The sequence below is a fragment of the Dryas octopetala genome, chromosome 4, assembly GCF_963921425.1.
Source record: "Dryas octopetala chromosome 4, drDryOcto1.1, whole genome shotgun sequence".
NCBI lineage: Eukaryota > Viridiplantae > Streptophyta > Magnoliopsida > Rosales > Rosaceae > Dryas > Dryas octopetala.
The window spans coordinates 9,354,489-9,372,152 of NC_141369.1; the positions used below are offsets into that span (position 1 = coordinate 9,354,489).

Sequence of the window (17,664 nt, forward strand, 5' to 3'; positions counted from 1 at the left end):
ATGGACCAACCGTTATTTAATAGGATTCTCGAAGTTGTTTACCTCCATGATGAGTATTTTCGTCCAAGACCCGACGCCATCGGTAGGATGGGCTGTACTACTCATCAAAAAATAACTACGGCCCTGAAGGTGATGTCATATGGCATTCCATTTGACCTGGTTTCGGAGATGCTGACTATTAGCCAAATAACCATACGACAATCATTCAAGAATTTCGTGAAAGCCATCACGGATATCTACGGGCCAGAGTATCCCCGTGCGCCTACTGCGATTGATATGAGAAAACTTTTGCAAAAAGGGAGCCGGAGAGGATTTCCAGGTATGCTTGGTAGCTTGGATTGCATGCATTAGGTGTGGCAAAATTGCCCAATAGTCGAGCAAGCTCATTATCATGGGCATTTTTGTGTCCCAAATATTATCCTTGAAGCAGTTGCCTCGTTTGACACATGGATATGACATGCAAATTTTGAATTTCCTAGTTCTAATAATGACATCATCGTGCTAGACTGTTTGCATCTATTTGATTATGAGATTTCTGGCCGTAATCACAAGGCAAGATTCACAGTGAATGAGACACAATACACATTCTCATACTATCTTGCAAACGAGATCTACCCTCAATGGACAACTCTTATTCCTTCATTGCACATTCCTGTTTTAGATGAACACAAGTTGTTTGCTATGCGACAAGAGGATTATCGGAAGGATGTGGAGAGGGCGTTTGAGATTCTAAAAGCTTAGTGACAGGTTATAAAATGACATGCTCGTTATTGGGAACTGATTGACCTCGGGTATATCATGAAGACATGCATAATATTGTACAATATGATTGTGGAGAATGAGTGCCCTAGACGATTGTATTGATGACCCAATAGACCAAGTAGACATCACCAGGAGGGCTGAACAAGAATACAAAGGTTTACAACCATGTTCACCCGGACAACCGCCATTATCATTACCTGAGTTGAATGCTCGTCAGAATTTGGTCATGCACCGTGTACTCAACGCATCCCTAAAAGTCGATCTGATTGAACACGTTTAGATCCGAGAAGGGAACGAACCTCATGTCTAAACACGTGGTTGAGTTCGGAATAATGAATGTCCATCAGTGTTGTTGAAATTATCGTATGTTATGTTTATCTTTAGTGTGTTTCATGCGTTGTCGTTGTTAAATGTGTTGCTTTATGTTTACTTTCTACTTTTGTACTTGTGAGTTTGGCTTTGAATTTTTTACCTTTAATGTGTTCCACTGTTATTGTATTTGATGAGCATATTCTTATAAGATGACATAATATTTTCTTTATAAATACCAAGCTTTCATCACTATATAACTACACCACTCAAATATATAAGGAGCAACGATGGCTTCATCATCTAGGAAGATGAAGAACACAACTTCAGCATCTAGGAAGACAAAGGCAAGGGCTTCACCTTCTCCATTATACAAAATGGAGGACGATAATTTGGATAATGACTTCATGCCTGACTCGGCCTCGGAAAGACGTATCAAATATGGAATGCGACATGCGAGGGCAGTCGCCATTGGCAGAAAGGCGGAGTTGGAGCAGGATATGGAGAAAAACACGTACATTCGTGCATTTAAGGTTTACAAGGAGTCTGACGAATACAAAATTGAATTAGACAAGAAATTCCAAGAAGGGGTGGGCGTAGGATGAAAGGCGTTTAAAGAGTATGGAAAATCACAGGTCAAACTTTCGATTGAGACAAGATTCAACACGTTTAGATACGAGGGTGTTTGTCTTTGTGTTTGTCGTTTAAGTATGTTGCTTTATGTTTCAAATTCGAGTTTAATTATCTTCCTTTCAGTTTGTGTTTGTCGGTTATAGTTCGTGAAATGAAATAAAGGCATTGATTTATTTTAGCAGACTTAACGTGACACAACCATCACATGTCTGAGTAATAATTCACTCAAATAATAACAATACTATATATTAATGCACAACACTGTTGCTTCACATGGAAGATTCGAGTATATGTGAATCCAGCAAGGAATCCAATAAGCAAGCCATACTTTTTTCCTCTATAAATATCAAGCTTTAACTGGTACGCATCCACATCATTATCGTTATAAATGGCTTCCTCCTCTAGGCAAGCCCTCGATGAGAGCTTCATGCGACCCGTCGATGACTCGAGGTGTAAGTGCAACGGTCTCAATTATTATAATCCAAATTATAAGGTTTGTATTGCCTGATTTTTCAACGACCCAATAATGCAATACTGTATGTGCGAACATGAAGGAAATGGACCATTGTGCCACTATTGTTTAAAGCAGGACCTGCGCCTGTCAATACCCAAATGCCTAGATCCAGTTTCATGCACTTGCGAGAAGGGCATTCAACCATGTGCCGATTGTAAAGCCAAAACGAATATCTCATATTGCTTTAATTATAAGAATGTTTACGTGAACATTCGTGATTCGCCCGAGGCCACCCGTGGGAACCATTAAAGAATGTCGTGGATGCATTCCACCAAAAAAAAAAAAATGTATCATCGTTTCTTTGTTTTGGGTGTTGTTATTGTTAATTTTATGTACTTGTTCTAGTATTTGGTTATTTTAATGTAGTTTCCTTTATATGTTTGTCATCATTCGTATCATCATGCTAAAATGAATTGTGTTTTGATGACTCATTTTTATGCATTTCAAATGTTCAATATACCAAACAACTTGAAAGACCGTTGGTGGAGAGAAAATATATAAATTATAATTTGTGTAATAAAATTATAAATCTAAATATATTCAATATTGACTTTATTTTAAAGATTTTATTAAAATAAAACCAATGGTATAATTTTTATAATTATTTGAGTTATAAATTATAAATTAAACATCACTTAATCAATATTAGCCATATTTTAAATAAGTATAAAATACTAAGACTCAAAATGAATCTCAAGCACCCAAAAAAGTAGAAGGCCTAAGGCCTACCACTATGCAGCCGGAAAGTGTGACTCAAAAACCCATTTTAGACACCAAATAGGTTACAACATGCCACTATAGACCGAAAAGTGTAACCTAAAAGCCCCTGAGACCCAAATTGTGACCCAAATAGGGGTTACACTGAACCCATTTTGTGGTGAAACTCAAAATGTGTTGGCACACCACGTGAAGAGAAAAGGAGGAGAGAGAAGCCGACTGAAACCACTGCATGACCGAGCCTTGCATGTCGTCTGAAGTTGACCAATCCCTAGCGCGCGCGTGTGAGGCACGAACGACTTTTCTTATTTGACCTTTGGCGGATCAACGGCTCTAATTAATCCGAAATGGCTCTTGATTGGTTTTTTTGAAATGAAGCGTCTAGATTACTAGATCGTTGGAAATCAACAACCCATATCACTCCGAAACCTTTTTTAAAAACAAAAACTCGTAAAAATGTTTTAAAAAATGACAAAAATTTGAATAAATAGTAGAAAATCCCAAAAAATTTCAGACATTTTTAAAAAAATCCCACATCCTCTCCGATGGCCATATTTTTTTAAAAAAAAAAAAAATATATATATATCATAAACCATTCATAGTTTTTTTTCATAAACTTCAATCTTTATAATATATTTAATATTGACCTTATTTTAAAAATCTCATAAAATAATACCAATAGTATAATTTTTATAAACATTTGAGTTATAAATTATATATTAAACATCTCTTAATAAATATTAGTTATATTTTAAATAAATATAAAATATTAAGACCCAAAAATGGATCTCAACACAATTGGAGAGATAAATTAATTTCAGCACTATTTGTCACAAAAAATTGGGTTAAGTAGAAGGCCTAACCGAACCCAAAAAAGTCCACCAGAGCACAATCCATCCACGTTTGGTCACGTCGATTCCTCAGTAGTCAGTGTCACTACAGGACCATCCTTTTCTCTCTCTCTCTCTCTGGGTTTTCCTCCAATACACAGTTTCTGTAGCCATGGCTGGAATCCGATTGGGGCCCGATGACTCGTCGGAGCTATCGCAGCAGACCCGAGCAACTCCGGCCGATCTCGTCTCCGACGACGACCGCTCCGTCGCCGCCGACTCATGGTCCATCAAGAGCGACTACGGCAGCACTCTCGACGACGACCAGCGCCACGCCGACGCCGCCGAGGCCCTCTCCGTCGCTCACCTCCGCGCCCCCTCTGATTACAGGTTTGCTTCCTCCGCTTCCTGTTTGGTTTGCCAGAAAATGTTGCAAATAAAATACTAATCCCTAAGAAAAACCGGTTTTTGCATGGTTTAATGTATTTAGGCTTAGAGTATGTACTGAAATACATATACTTGTGTATGAACTCTAGGTTTGTGCATTGTTTGATGAGATTTTCTGAGTAACACAGTAAAAAATAAATTGGGTCGGTTTCTGTGAACCGCGAATGGTTCAGCCGGATGGCGATTTATCCGCTGGTTCATATTTTTTGGGTTTTTTAAACTTAGCAGACTGATAGCTGGTTCGGGCTACTGGCCAATCCGGCAGTCTGGTCCGGTCTTACAACCTTTGATTTAACTCTGACTTTACAGGAAGAGCTAGACTATTAGTTTATGAACTAATTATTTTCTCTTATGTATTGTGTTTAATGTAATGGTATGAATAATTTTTAATGTAATGGTATGAATAATTTTTAATGTAATGATATGCTTAGTGTTTAATGTTGTGTGTTGTATCTGTGCAGTTCTGACAAGGAGGAACCGGATGCTGAAGGGGTGACATCAATGCTAGGTCTTCAGAGTTATTGGGATTCTGCATATGCAGATGAGTTGGTAAATTTTCGTGAGCATGGTCATTCTGGTGAAGTTTGGTAAGCAGCTGTATAGATACAATTCATTTGGCTTTTACTTTTTAGCGATATTCATGAGCTAAAGGATTAGACATAATAATTGATTATTAAGAAAATCTTGTCATGCTGTATGCACATCGATGGTTGTTTGAAGTTGGAATACTTATAATGGGTTCTTAAAAAATAAGAGTTTAAAGCAATATTCATTGTGTGTGGGAGAACAATCCTCAGTCGTGTGAACTTCATAATTGAGAGAATCATTTTGGTACTTGGTAGAGAATCACTATGTACAAAACTTTTGCATTCAAAATCTCTAATTTGGACTACTTTATATACTGTCTAAAGGCTTCTGTGGTTGACTTCCAAATTCTTTGTTTTAGCCGTTTTATTTTCTAGTCATAAGATCACCAGGATTTTTGAGCTAGGTTCTTACGATTTGTTTGATCCCTTTCAATCCTTGTGGTTTCCTTATATGTAAAGCTTGAGCTTTCTTAGAAATTATGGAATTGGGAGAAGCATACAAGATTATTTAGCCTAAGTGCCTTAGTGGGAGAGGGAAGGAAAACCTTTCTTTTTAATTATTTCGTTTACTTGTCAACAAAAAAAAAAAAGAGAAGGGAAAATTATTCTTCCTGGGAGTTTAGTAGAGCCCCCTAAAGTGCAAAGGGACTAATAGTTGAAAGGAAAAGCTATTAAATAACATTCTGAAAGCAAATATTTATACCTAAGTTTCTTATGAAATATTAAAATATTATGGGCATCCGAATCAGTTTTGGTTATGATTAATTGAAGTTTTTCAACTGGTACTTATTATTTTTTTGATGAAAAAATAGATATTTTTAGTTCCCCTTCCATTAAAATAAGTAAATAGTGTATGACCCAGGGAATTTAATGGTTTTCTCCCTCTGTTTCTGCAGGTTTGGAGCTGATGTCATGGAAGTTGTCGCCTCTTGGACCAAAAGCTTATGCATTGATATCTCTCAAGGTCGCATGCCAAATCATGTCGATAGTATCAAGTCTGATCCTGTTGAACATGGCGATAAGTATCTTTCGGGTTGGAGTGTACTTGACATTGGGACTGGCAATGGATTGCTTCTTCAAGAACTTTCTAAGCAGGGGTATTATTTCATTATTTGAATTTGCTCTGCTATTATATGCTGGATTAAAATGAAAGTTCTGCATGAAAGCATGTACAATGCAAAATTAGGATAATCAAATTGGAATGCTTAGATTGGAGATGGTAGGGTTTCAGCAGATGACCAGTTGCCCATAAAGGCGGGTGTCGGCATGTATATGGACACAAGGTTAAAGTGAAAATGTTCGATTAGATTCCATTGAATGATGTAGCAGTGAAGAAAATTTAAAATCTAAGATAAACTGCTAACAAACTTGATGGAAGTGTATGTCCTTAAATATTTATTCATAATGTTTAGTGAATGATCATATATAAATTGTTTTACCAGTTCATTGGCTTAGTCTTTAAGAGTTTGTGATGAAGGATGCAAGAAATTTTTTTTACTTATATTAGGTGCAAATGCAAGCTTAGAAATTAACTTTATTAAAATTATAATTTAGGTTGACTTTTTTACTTAGATTTATTTTTAATAACTGAGGGTTATAATTTTGTGTTCAATACATGCGTTGCTAAACCTAACAGACTGACTAAAGTCAATTAAATTGATCTTTCTATATTTAATCTTCAAACCACAAAAACTATGGCTCATGAATGTCTTTTCATTTTGTTTTTTTGTTGTAGGCTTGGGGGGGATTAGGGGGTGGGAGTGTCGTAAACAAAGTTGTCAGTCCAAGATTTCATGCAATTTTAGTCAAGGACTGAAATTTCATTTGTTTTTTCCAAATGATTGTAGACACCATAGTGAATGAAATTCTTGGTGTTTTTGGTTCAGGTTTTCTGATTTAACAGGAATTGATTATAGTGAAGGGGCGATTGACCTTGCTCGAAGCCTTGCTGATCGTGATGGATTACCCAATATTAATTTTTCGGTATGCCTTTTTTTATTGGCCAATTTTTTCTGGTATCCTAAACTTTGAAATGCATCAAAATTATAACCTAGTGTCTTCTATAATCTTTTGTGAAGTTCCTATATATTCGATGGATGATGTTTTATGAAGTGGACTTTCTCTTCTATTACCTATTCTCCTTGATAATTTTGTGGTGTGTTTTTTTTTTCTTTCTTGTATCTGCAGAACAACAATTTGGTTTGGAACTTCAATGTCAGATAATATTCGTTCTTTAAATCTTTTTCATGCTCCCCCACTCAACTTGAAAATTTGGGACAAAAAATAAGAAGAATCCTTGTCAGATCCCATGTCAAACAATATTTTATGGACAATTTGCATTGAATCTTCTAATTTAAATCATCAAATATGCATTATTGTCTATGGTAAACTTGCCAGACTTTCCGTTAATTGAAATTATATCTATAGAAGCAATGTAGGAACAATGACTTATAAGAAGTTGAATTTCTGTAATTGCTTCGGAATCATAGCTTGTTGTGTAAACTGTTACCTTCAGTACTCTTCTTTTTTTTTCCTTTTACTATTTAAATTAAATTTGTATGCCACTTACACTTGTTTTTTAGGTTGATGATGTTCTAGAGACAAAGTTGGAACGGCAGTTTCAGCTTGTCATGGACAAAGGAACCTTAGATGCCATTGGATTGCATCCAGATGGTCGTATCAAAAGGTAAAAATCAGCATAGTCTGCAATGCTGCATTTGTTCTGCTAATATTATTACTCTTTTCTTATCTGTTTGCTGATCGAAAATTCCTCTGTTTCTCTATGAATGATTTGTGATGTGTAGTCCATTTAATTGTGTTTTTGTTATACAGGGTGATGTATTGGGATTCAGTTTCTAAATTGGTGGCTCCTGGTGGAATATTAGTGAGCATCTTCACTTTGGCTTAATACTTGTTACTCAAAATTGCACTTACCTTCATTTAGGACATGTTTGGAAGTGCTTATGTAGGAAACACTTTTACTTAGTAGAGCTTTTGCTAGAATCATAGAAGAAATTTCATTAAAAATCCAAGTGCTTCCTGATATTTAGAAAGCGCCTAAAAGTGCTTATGTATCCCCAAAAGCATTTTTGTTCATTTCTGCCAAATGCTGTAAGTGCTTTTGATTATTTTGAAAGTTCTTTTGGCACTGCCAAAAACACTCCCAAATACATAAGATTTTAACATTTGTGCCACAATCCTTATTATTATTTTTAACCTCTCTTTGTGAAGTTTCTTTTTTTATTTCTTTCAATATCACCTGATATTTCTCCTTGCGGGACACCATTGTAGGTGATCACATCATGTAACAGCACAAAAGATGAATTGGCGCAAGAAGTGGAAAGTTTCAATCAAAGAAGGATTGGTGTAACCCAGGAATATCAAAAGCCAAAGGATCAAGAAGCATGCAGAGATCCTCCTCAGTTTCAATACCTTAGTCATGTCCGCACATATCCGACATTCATGTTTGGTGGATCTGAAGGATCACGTGTTGCCACTTTGGCATTTCTTCGGAATTGAAATCATTAGTCCTTGCGGGTTATAGTTAAATGGTCAAATATAGTTCATGCATTTGTGTGCACGCTGAGAAAGTGATGTGTACTGACTTCTGTAAGTTCTTTTATTTGTTTGAAAACCATGAAATTTTCTGATTCATTTTAAGCTATTTCTTCTTTATCTGGGTTTCTGCTAGTTATGCAAAACTAAATAGAGAAAAGGTACATTTTATTGTAACTAGCCTGTATGAATGTATATTGGTCTGTGTTACATAATAGTGAGTGTCCTTTCCTCTATTCTTTGGAATTGAATTACTTTCTATTAAGAGATGAACCCAAAATTTATTTGGTAATTCTACTGCACTAAGTATTTTACTCACACATGATCTATAATATCTATTTATGTTTTTAATTAAAATTTAAATAAAGATTGAAAAGAATAAAATATTATTTTTCTTTTTCTCCTTTTCCTTTCTACCCCTTCCTTTCGACTTTCCTCTCCATGCTTTCCCACTCCCACAGTACATGGAAAACCTTGCGGGAAAAATCACAAGACCTCTGTTGATAAAGGCTAGCAAATTCCTCAGGGTACTCTTAGCTGTGCGGTCCTAGCATGAAGAAGTCTCGAGATGAATTGGACTGCACCAAGATATGAACTAATTTGGCTCACATAGTTAGCAATTTAGCATTAACCCTACGTAGAGTTTGCACATGCAGTTTAGTTTACATGCTTTTAGACTAGGACTGATGTGTGACCAAACAAAAAGACTAGGGATGACTATAATGGATTGAACTAGAGTTACTGAGTTAGGATGAAAATTAAGTTGTAAAAAATTAACATATCAACCCTGCCATGTCAGTAGTCCTGTTCGACTGCCTCAGTGGCTCAGTTGACCGAGCCTTCTCTTTTAATGCATTCCTCTGGTGATTTCTTAACAGACGCCAAATCCCTTTAACCCTTTTTAACATGTGTATCTGGTTGGCTCCTGCTTTGTGGAGTCAACCGCATTCTTGCGCAGTCGACCACTCCTCTCTATTTTTTTTCAATTGAACCACACATCTGTCTTTCCGTGGGTGCTTGTGTTGTTTTATTTGACACAGTTTCAACTCATTTTTGAGAGATTTTCTGCGTTGAGGGTTTCTCTTTTATTTTGTGTTCTCTGCACTTGGCACCATTACTGTAAGAAAATTCTTTAAATCCTTCTTGTATTTCGACGAACCACTTACAGGGTTAAGTGTTTAGGATTGAGCCTAGTGTTGTGTTTGTTGAGCGTGCCGTGATTTGGTGTTTGAAGTCTTGGAATGAGTTTTGTTACAGTGCTTTGTGTAGTTGTGTTGACGTTTGTAAGGTTTTTGGGTTCAAACCCATTTGAAATGAGTGGATTTGTGCTAGCCCAGGAAACTGGGGATGGATGTAGGCAAGGGGATGAGATGAACCACCAAAAAATCTCTGTGCTAATTTTGGTCTTCTGCCTGAATTTATGTTTAATATCTGTTTTTTGAGCCTTACAAGTTACAACATGTTAGCTGTATCCTTGATGATGTGAATTATTTGCTTTAATTTGGTGTTGATTTAAGCTGTAAATTAATGTATTTGCGCATAAAATCTGGAAAGCTTGCTTGAAGGCTTGTTGACCGAGTATTTTCCTTAGTCAACTCCGCTTTGAATTGTAATTCACATAAACTGATACAAACTTTTCTTAACCTAGTGTGCTAATTAGAAACATGTAGGCTGTTTAGTATGTGATTGATTTAAGTGATTGTTACACCAATCTCACATAATTCATACTTAAGAACTTCTAGGCTTAGCATTGCCGAGAATAAGGTAAAAAAACTTTTTGAAAGACAAGTTACATTTAGACTTCTACACCTCTTGGCTGTTTTCACGCTTCGTTAATTATAATCTTTATAGGACTTACTGATCGACTAGTCGCTCCACAGTTCTCATCTCTTTTAATCTTGTAAGTTTGCAACAAAGCTCTTCAAGAGCTCTCTAGGCCTTTGCTCGTCTTCTTTTGCAAATATTATTTTCAATTTGTGGAAACATGAGATGATGAGCAATACATTCAGTCCTTCAGAGATTTTTTTAACTCAATTCTGTCAAATAGGAATGACAAACTTAAAACGGGCTCATGATTTCTCATTTTTCTATTTCATGGATATTTATTTCTAGAAAAATTATAGGGAATAACTAATATACTCTTATATGGTATAATCAATTTAACGTTTTAAGGACATTATTAGACGATGTGTTTATATTAGTAAAATATAATATTAATAACATTTATTCATATTATAACACATAGACTTATTATACCATGCGTTAATATATCGATTATACAGAATAATTTCTCTTATTCTTATGTAAAAACTAACCCATTACCAAGTTGTCTTTACCAAATATGATAAAAGAATCTCATGACCATTCTCCAAGTCCAATTCCGGCAAAACAAACCCTAGCTTGGGCTGTGATCACTGATTTCTGCTGTATGTTTCATTTCTTTTACTCTTCTTTCACAGCACAGATACAGTATAACAGCTATAAGTTGGTCAAAGTTTTTACACAACTTTGAGGGATGAGACAAAAGAGAAGGGTCTTCCGCCAGGCTTAAAATTATAAGAGGAGCAAATAACACTGCCATTTCTGATGAAAATGTTATTTACAATGCAAATAGTGCTCAGTCAACCATAAAAAAAATATTCAAAAGATATACGATAAAAATTAAAATTAAAGAATTGGTTTGTTGTCACTGTCAACTATGGGTGGGCATCGGTTCCGGTGGGTCGGTTTAGGACCCAAACAGCCCGCCCCAAGGGCCTCGGTTTGCGGTGTCGCCGGTCTGTAACCGTCCACAATCTTGACAGTCGGCTCGGTTGGGGACATAGTCGGGTTACAATGACGTAGTCGGGGTGTGGTCAGTGGTGGGGTGGGGTCCGTGGGGATGCTGAACCATCGGGTGGGGATGATGTTTTTTTATTCAATTTTAATTTTTTTTTTTAATTTGATTAGTTGATTTCATTTCTTAATTTTTTTTAGATAAGGTTTTTTTAATGATTTTTCATGAGAATTCACAAAAATATCCTTATGAACATAAAATTGGATGGAAAAACATCATCCTCACCCGATAGTACAGCATTCCCAACCCACCCCACCCCACCCCACCACATGGAGTGCTGTGGTCCTAAAAATAAAGATTATTAACGTGAAGCCACATTCCCTCGATGGTTACAAGTACCTGCCTGTGACTCCGTGAGATCAATGTCACCGCCACTAAGTCAATTATAATTAGAATTAATTATCCTAATCTACCTTTTACTTATTATTTTTACTCTCCAATACACCAATTAATTTTATTTAACAACAAGATAAGTTGTAGCTTAGGTAGCTTATTTTGAAAATCTGATCAATTGTCATTTTATTTTCTTTTTGCCTTTCTCTTTCTTTTCTCTCTCTCCCCGCTATGTCTCTCTTTTCTTTCCTCTTCACCATCTTCTTGTTCTTCTTGTTCTTGTTCTTCGCGGAGCAAGCACCTCTAGGACGAATACCACCACCACGAGCAGCGCTGCTATCAACGACCTTGAAAATCTCAACACTGACCAAGAAGCAATGGATCTGCATCGAGCTCGATCGAAGCCTTTTGGATATGCTCTGACCACTCCGGCTTCTCCTCGATTGTGCATGATCACAGCTCGTGGTAGACTCCTACTTTGATTTCTTATCAGTAGAAAGTTCTTGATTTTTTTTTTTTTAAGCTCAGTTTCTGAAACTGCAATTTCTGGAACGTTGTATGTGAACTGAAACTGCAGTTTATTAGAGTTGCAGTTACTAACTGCAGTTTCTGAAACTGCAGTTTATTAGAGTTGCAAGTTTGCAGTTGCAGTTACTAATTGCAAGTGAAACTGCAGTTTATTGCAGACTTGCAGTTGCAGTTACTAACTGCAGTTTCTGAAACTGCAGTTTTTTTTTAAGCTCAGTTCTGAAACTGCAATTTCTGAAACGCTACTAACTGCTGTTTCTGAAACTGCAGTTTATTAGAGTTGCAAGCTTGCAGTTGCAGTTACTAATTGCAAGTGAACTGCAGTTTATTGTAGACTTGCAGTTGCAGTTACTAATTGCAGTTTCTGAAACTGTAGTTTTTTTTTTTAAGCTCAGTTCTGAAACTGCAATTTCTGGAACACTGTAAGTGAATTGAAATTGCAATTTATTGAAGTTGCAACTGCAGATCATGTGTAGATGCATGTGAAACTGCAGATTAAGTGTAGATGCAGGTGAAACAAGGTTGCGCAGGGATCTAGCAAGTTTGTAGCATGTGGCCCGCAAAAGAAGAATGAGTTGTTGGATTTTTATAGAATGTGGCCCACAAAGAAATAATGGAGCTTTGTGTGTGTTTGATTAAGAAAAAAAGTTGTCAGTACCTATTTATTAACGGACTCTTATAATTAACCTGCCCCCCAATTAAATATAAAAAATGAAGAAGAAGCTGAAGGAATTAAGAAGAGTAGTGAATATGTGAGTATGCTGTGACTTCTGGGAAAGTTTCTGAGAGAGAGAGAGAGAGGGAGATATATATATATATATGTACATTTGTTATTTTCCCAAAGACGGTTCATATTATTGATTCAAATGAACAAAGATTGAAACAAGGAAGAGGCAGAGAGTACCACTAAAACAGGTAAAACCAAGAGTGACACAGACCAAACTTATGTGCTCAAAGAAGCTTGAGACCTCTCTTGCTCTTCTGAGTTGGTAATTATAACCAGGTGCATAATTCCAACCAATATGTTGAAGTTTGCAACATTTCTCAAGTCTCTCCTTCATCTTAACCAGTTTCATATTCTGTCTTAGAACACTCAAATTTGCATCTACAATATTCCTTGGTGATCTACCTGTTGAAGTTTAAAACATGTACATCTAAATTAGTTGAATTCAATTAATTATAATGTAAAGACAATAACATACTCAAGTTATTTTAATAAGCAATGGAAGCTGCTAATTACGTAGTTGTTGCATATTCATCAAAAAAATAAAAAAAACAAATCAAACTCTTAGGACGTTGGTCTCTAAACATAAATGGTTTGAAGGAGTTTGGATAGAGTGATGATGGAGCAAAAGACGGACTCTATCCCCCTCATCCCATCACCCATAATGGAATAGAAGATGGGCCACATATACTTCACACCTACTGCCGAAGGGAAAAAGGAAAATTTTGATATGTTCTTGTTTAACTTCACACCTACTGCCGAAGGGAAAAAGGCAATTAATTAATATGGATATTTTTATCTCTCTTTAATTATAGGCCACATATATGACATATACACTCCGGCCTGTTCAAAATAACAGAAGTGGGGATTGAGATCGAGTTACCTTCATCTAAGCTCTGAGCTCTTATAATTTGAATGATATGACGATTAGTACCGCTCTTGTTAGTTAGCTGTAAAGGAGTAGATGAGAAACAAGAACGTAGAGAAGAAGCCATGGCCGGGTTGCTTAATTAATTTCTATAAAATTATATATCTATCTATAGGTACCAAAAGAAGAGGAAAAAAATAAAGAAAAAGAAAGATCGAGAAAACTAGCTTGTGTATATTTTACTAACAGAAGCACAGAAAGAGAAGGGTTTCTGCAGAGTTTTGTGATATGTAGGATGAGAATGAGGTGCGTTTTCTTATATTATAGCCGGCTTCTCTAACCAGAAGAATGTAACCTGGAGACTGGAGTAAGTGGAAAAGTACAGATCCTATGCACCTTTCTTTGTGTATGTTGTATATGCTTGTTTGTTATACACACACATATATATAAAGGTCGTATAGCTGGTGTACGTAATTGCCGGTCAACATATTCTAAACGCCAGCCCTAGCCGTGTTAGACTTAGGTTTGTATATATATATATATACAGGGGCCTTTTTAATAAGGGATTCTTTATTTAGTGTTAAATGAGAGATCACCCTGTGTGGTCCACACGAGTCGTTTTGTGTTAATCCGAACCGTCCATTTTTTACATCTCCATTGATAGATCATCCCTGCAAAAAATCAGTTAAATCGGAAATCGTTTACCTGTTCGTTTAAGCGGTCAAAGTTTAAAACAAATGAACGAATAACAAATTCCTCTATAAACACCTAAACTTTGACCGCTTAATCGAACGGGTAAACGATTTCTGATTTGGCTGATTTTTTGCAGGGATGATCTATCAATTGAGATATAAAAAATGAAAGGTTCGGATTAATACAAAACGACTCGTGTGGGCCCCATAAGGTGATCCCTCATTTAACACTAAATGAGAGATCCCTTATTGAAAGGGCCCTCTATAACACGCGTGTTAAATGTCTAATGAAAAGTCAACTTACCCTTTGGATTAGCTCTAGTGGCGAAAAAGGGTGAGATGGTCATTGGCAATAAACAACATCTGGATAGTGTATGAGAACAATATTATATATATGTTAATATTTCACCTAGTGGTCAAAATTGGCAGAGCCACAGACAAGACAACTAGCGTTTGATCGGATTCTTGGAGTTATGTATTTGGATACATTAATGACCATAGTAAGCTGGCTCTTATAAGTCAATGCTGTTTCATATATAATAAAGATCGATTGGGTGATATAAACGACATCCGAAACGACATTTTTTTTTTCTTTTTATATAACATAAACTCTTACTCCTAAGAACCCCCCAAGAAAAGAACAATTTGACTCCCCTTTAGAATTTGGATATCTCCTTGTCTTGGCTATCCTTAATATATAATCTCATTGGTTCATTAGAAATCTAAGAGCTCTCCCATTTTCTTTAGAGTTTAGTATATCTATATAGTGCTCAAAAACACATTATAACTTTTAAATTTCTAATGAGCCTTGGCATTAAATGTTAAATCATAATCAAAATTATGAGAGGATCTAGACTCCACATTTCACCATGCATGTTCTAGCATTAATTACTATATATATCTCACTCTATAAGTGTCACGTGTGATAAAGTTAACTATGATTATCGATTAACTTTTTATAATAGTATAGAATGTGGCAGACATATGTTGAATGTAATGATAATACTACACCATGGTTAAATGTTGTGAGAAATTTTTTTTCTCCATCGATCAATACGGTACCCATGTGTATCTTTTGCAGTATGTTTGCTATAATCTTATACAAATATGGTTTCTTTGTATGCCTCTCATGCTATCTAAAGAGTTTATATATATATATATATATGACATCATTAAAACGGCTCTGATAATCGAATTGTGTTTCCAAGTGTTACACAAAAAATATGTATGTTCTTATTTTTTTAAAAGTAATGACTTTCTTATTTGAATGAGTCTATATCTCTTGCTTATGAAACTAGAAATATATGGTGTAAAACCTTTTCCATCGCTAAGAATGGGTTGTCTGGGGGATGGTTAAGATTGCTAGCTAGCTCTTGTTTGGTGGTCCATGAAGATTATGATCATTAGAAATTATTAAACATATAACATGGAGAGAGTGCTGTAGTGGTCCATAAAAATGGAAAGTGCTAGCTGTACGTGCGTGGTAGATAAATGTATGTATCACACTTGTCAGTAAACTTTACTGGTATATGAAGTTCGATCGATGATATCTACTCTAAAAATTGCGTACCAAATTTTACATACATAATCATGGTATACCCGGCCATTCTTAAGGTGATATATATCTACTTTTTTGTTGAAAATAAATTGAAAAGATCAGGATATATGTATTGCGCGCAATTCGTTCCATTATATGGTTTGATAATTGAAATCGAGTTTGCACTCACCTAAATACTCAAAGTTCTTCATCAAGCTTGTGGATAATCACCGAGATCAATATGCATGTGCCAATTCCTTCACCACCAAAGTCAAAGAACACTCACTACGTGACACACTTCTTGTGGTCCAAGATTGATCAAGATTAAGCCTCAATGACCCCTTCAATATTGACTTCATCATCAAATCCCTACAAAGTAAGAAGATTTGAAGGTTCAACCGTTCGATCCAATAACAAGTTCTCATCACCACTGGATCAAACTTACCATTGGAGATCAAATTAGGGTATTCTTTGATAAAGAATAAAACAAATACTGTAACCCTCAAATTGATTAAAAACAAATTATTTGTACACTTTTCTTGTTAAATTAATTTGCAGGAACCATAATTGTTGAAGGAATAAGGGGAGCCAAACTAAATTCCAGTTTGGGTTAATGGAGTTGAGCTCTTTCTCATTTTTTTTAGATGCTATAATTTATTGAATTTTTTTGGGTGCTCAAGTTGCTCTCTTTTGGCAATTAGGTTTGTATATTTTACTGGGTTTAGATTTGATCGAGTTCTTTGTGTTGTAGATTTAAGTTATTTGTTTTGCTAATTTTTTTTTTTTTTTGGGTCGAACAAAAGCAATGCATTAAAAGAGCCTAAAAGGCACAAAAAGTACAAAGCTAGGGCTCAAAGACCCATCATAACAACATAAACAATTGACAAAAAGCCCAAACAAATAAGCCCATTCAAGCAAAAGTCCTAATCCTGGGCAAAATGGGTGGTTCAAGAGAACCGCGCCACCATGGATTAGAAGGCAAAAACCACAGCCACCATGAGGTGGAAGGGAGCAGAGAAGCCCACAAAAGCCCCAAGTTCTCATCCCCACAGCACTGAATAGAAACCATAGCCACAAAAGGCGCCTGAGAGACACATAAAGGCAAAGAGCCAAGGAAGAGGTGCGAACACCCTTGTTGAAGCACACATCTTCCAATGATATAGTGATCGATTCGCTTTTGCAACAACCAAGATTCAACCATCATCGTCGAAGATCCAAGAATAGCCTCGAATGTGATGAAGACGACTAGCCGGGAGGTGGGGACTGGCTAAAGTAGCGACGACCCGATGTTTGGAGATGAGAAAATAAGAGGAGAATAAAGGGAGAATCCTCCAGATCTGAGCATAAAGTTCAAGCAAAATCACAATCGAAGGTGAAGCAATCACCACCAATAGGTGAAACTCAAAAAGAGATATCAGAAATTTGACAGATAAGTTGGTTGAGTTTAGGGATGGCAAAATTCCCCGCCCCCGAAAATCCCCGTGGGGACCCGCCCCGATTAAGCGGGTATGGTAATACCATCCCCATCCCCGCCCCGCCCCGTATACCCGTTTAATAAAAATATTATATTACATAATTATATTTTAATTTATTTTCTTAATTTTTATTGCATATCTTTAAAATTTAATAGTGTTCTCTTTATGATTTAGTGTTATTGTAATATAATATGATGAATTTTAATGTATTTCATCTATTATATTATATATTTATATTAATTTGATATGTTATTAATAAAAAAAATTATTTTTTTAAAAATAATAGGGGCCCCGAATACCCCCGATGGGGACCCGAT

General features: G+C 35.9%; 2 protein-coding genes across 2 annotated transcripts; both read left to right on the forward strand.

The window, feature by feature from the left end:
- LOC147286595 (uncharacterized) lies at positions 1-741 on the forward strand. The gene is made up of 2 exons (XM_086240793.1): positions 1-319; positions 506-741. The coding sequence occupies exons 1-2, from the start codon at positions 1-3 to the stop codon at positions 739-741; spliced, it is 555 nt and encodes a 184-aa protein (XP_086096919.1).
- A 3,073-nt stretch (positions 742-3,814) lies between these two features.
- AR401 (S-adenosyl-L-methionine-dependent methyltransferases superfamily protein) lies at positions 3,815-8,452 on the forward strand. The gene is made up of 7 exons (XM_086241598.1): positions 3,815-4,155; positions 4,674-4,799; positions 5,696-5,896; positions 6,686-6,782; positions 7,382-7,485; positions 7,632-7,683; positions 8,091-8,452. The coding sequence occupies exons 1-7, from the start codon at positions 3,938-3,940 to the stop codon at positions 8,316-8,318; spliced, it is 1,026 nt and encodes a 341-aa protein (XP_086097724.1). The 5' UTR covers positions 3,815-3,937; the 3' UTR covers positions 8,319-8,452.
- Positions 8,453-17,664: the final 9,212 nt, after the last annotated feature.

Coding starts and splice junctions, on each gene's coding strand:
- LOC147286595 (XM_086240793.1), top strand. CDS start 1: ATGGACCAACCGTTATTTAATAGGATTCTCGAAGTTGTTTACCTCCAT. Junction 320..505: donor GAGCCGGAGAGGATTTCCAG/GTATGCTTGGTA, acceptor TCATCGTGCTAG/ACTGTTTGCATCTATTTGAT.
- AR401 (XM_086241598.1), top strand. CDS start 3,938: ATGGCTGGAATCCGATTGGGGCCCGATGACTCGTCGGAGCTATCGCAG. Junction 6,783..7,381: donor TACCCAATATTAATTTTTCG/GTATGCCTTTTT, acceptor CTTGTTTTTTAG/GTTGATGATGTTCTAGAGAC. Junction 7,684..8,090: donor TGGCTCCTGGTGGAATATTA/GTGAGCATCTTC, acceptor ACACCATTGTAG/GTGATCACATCATGTAACAG.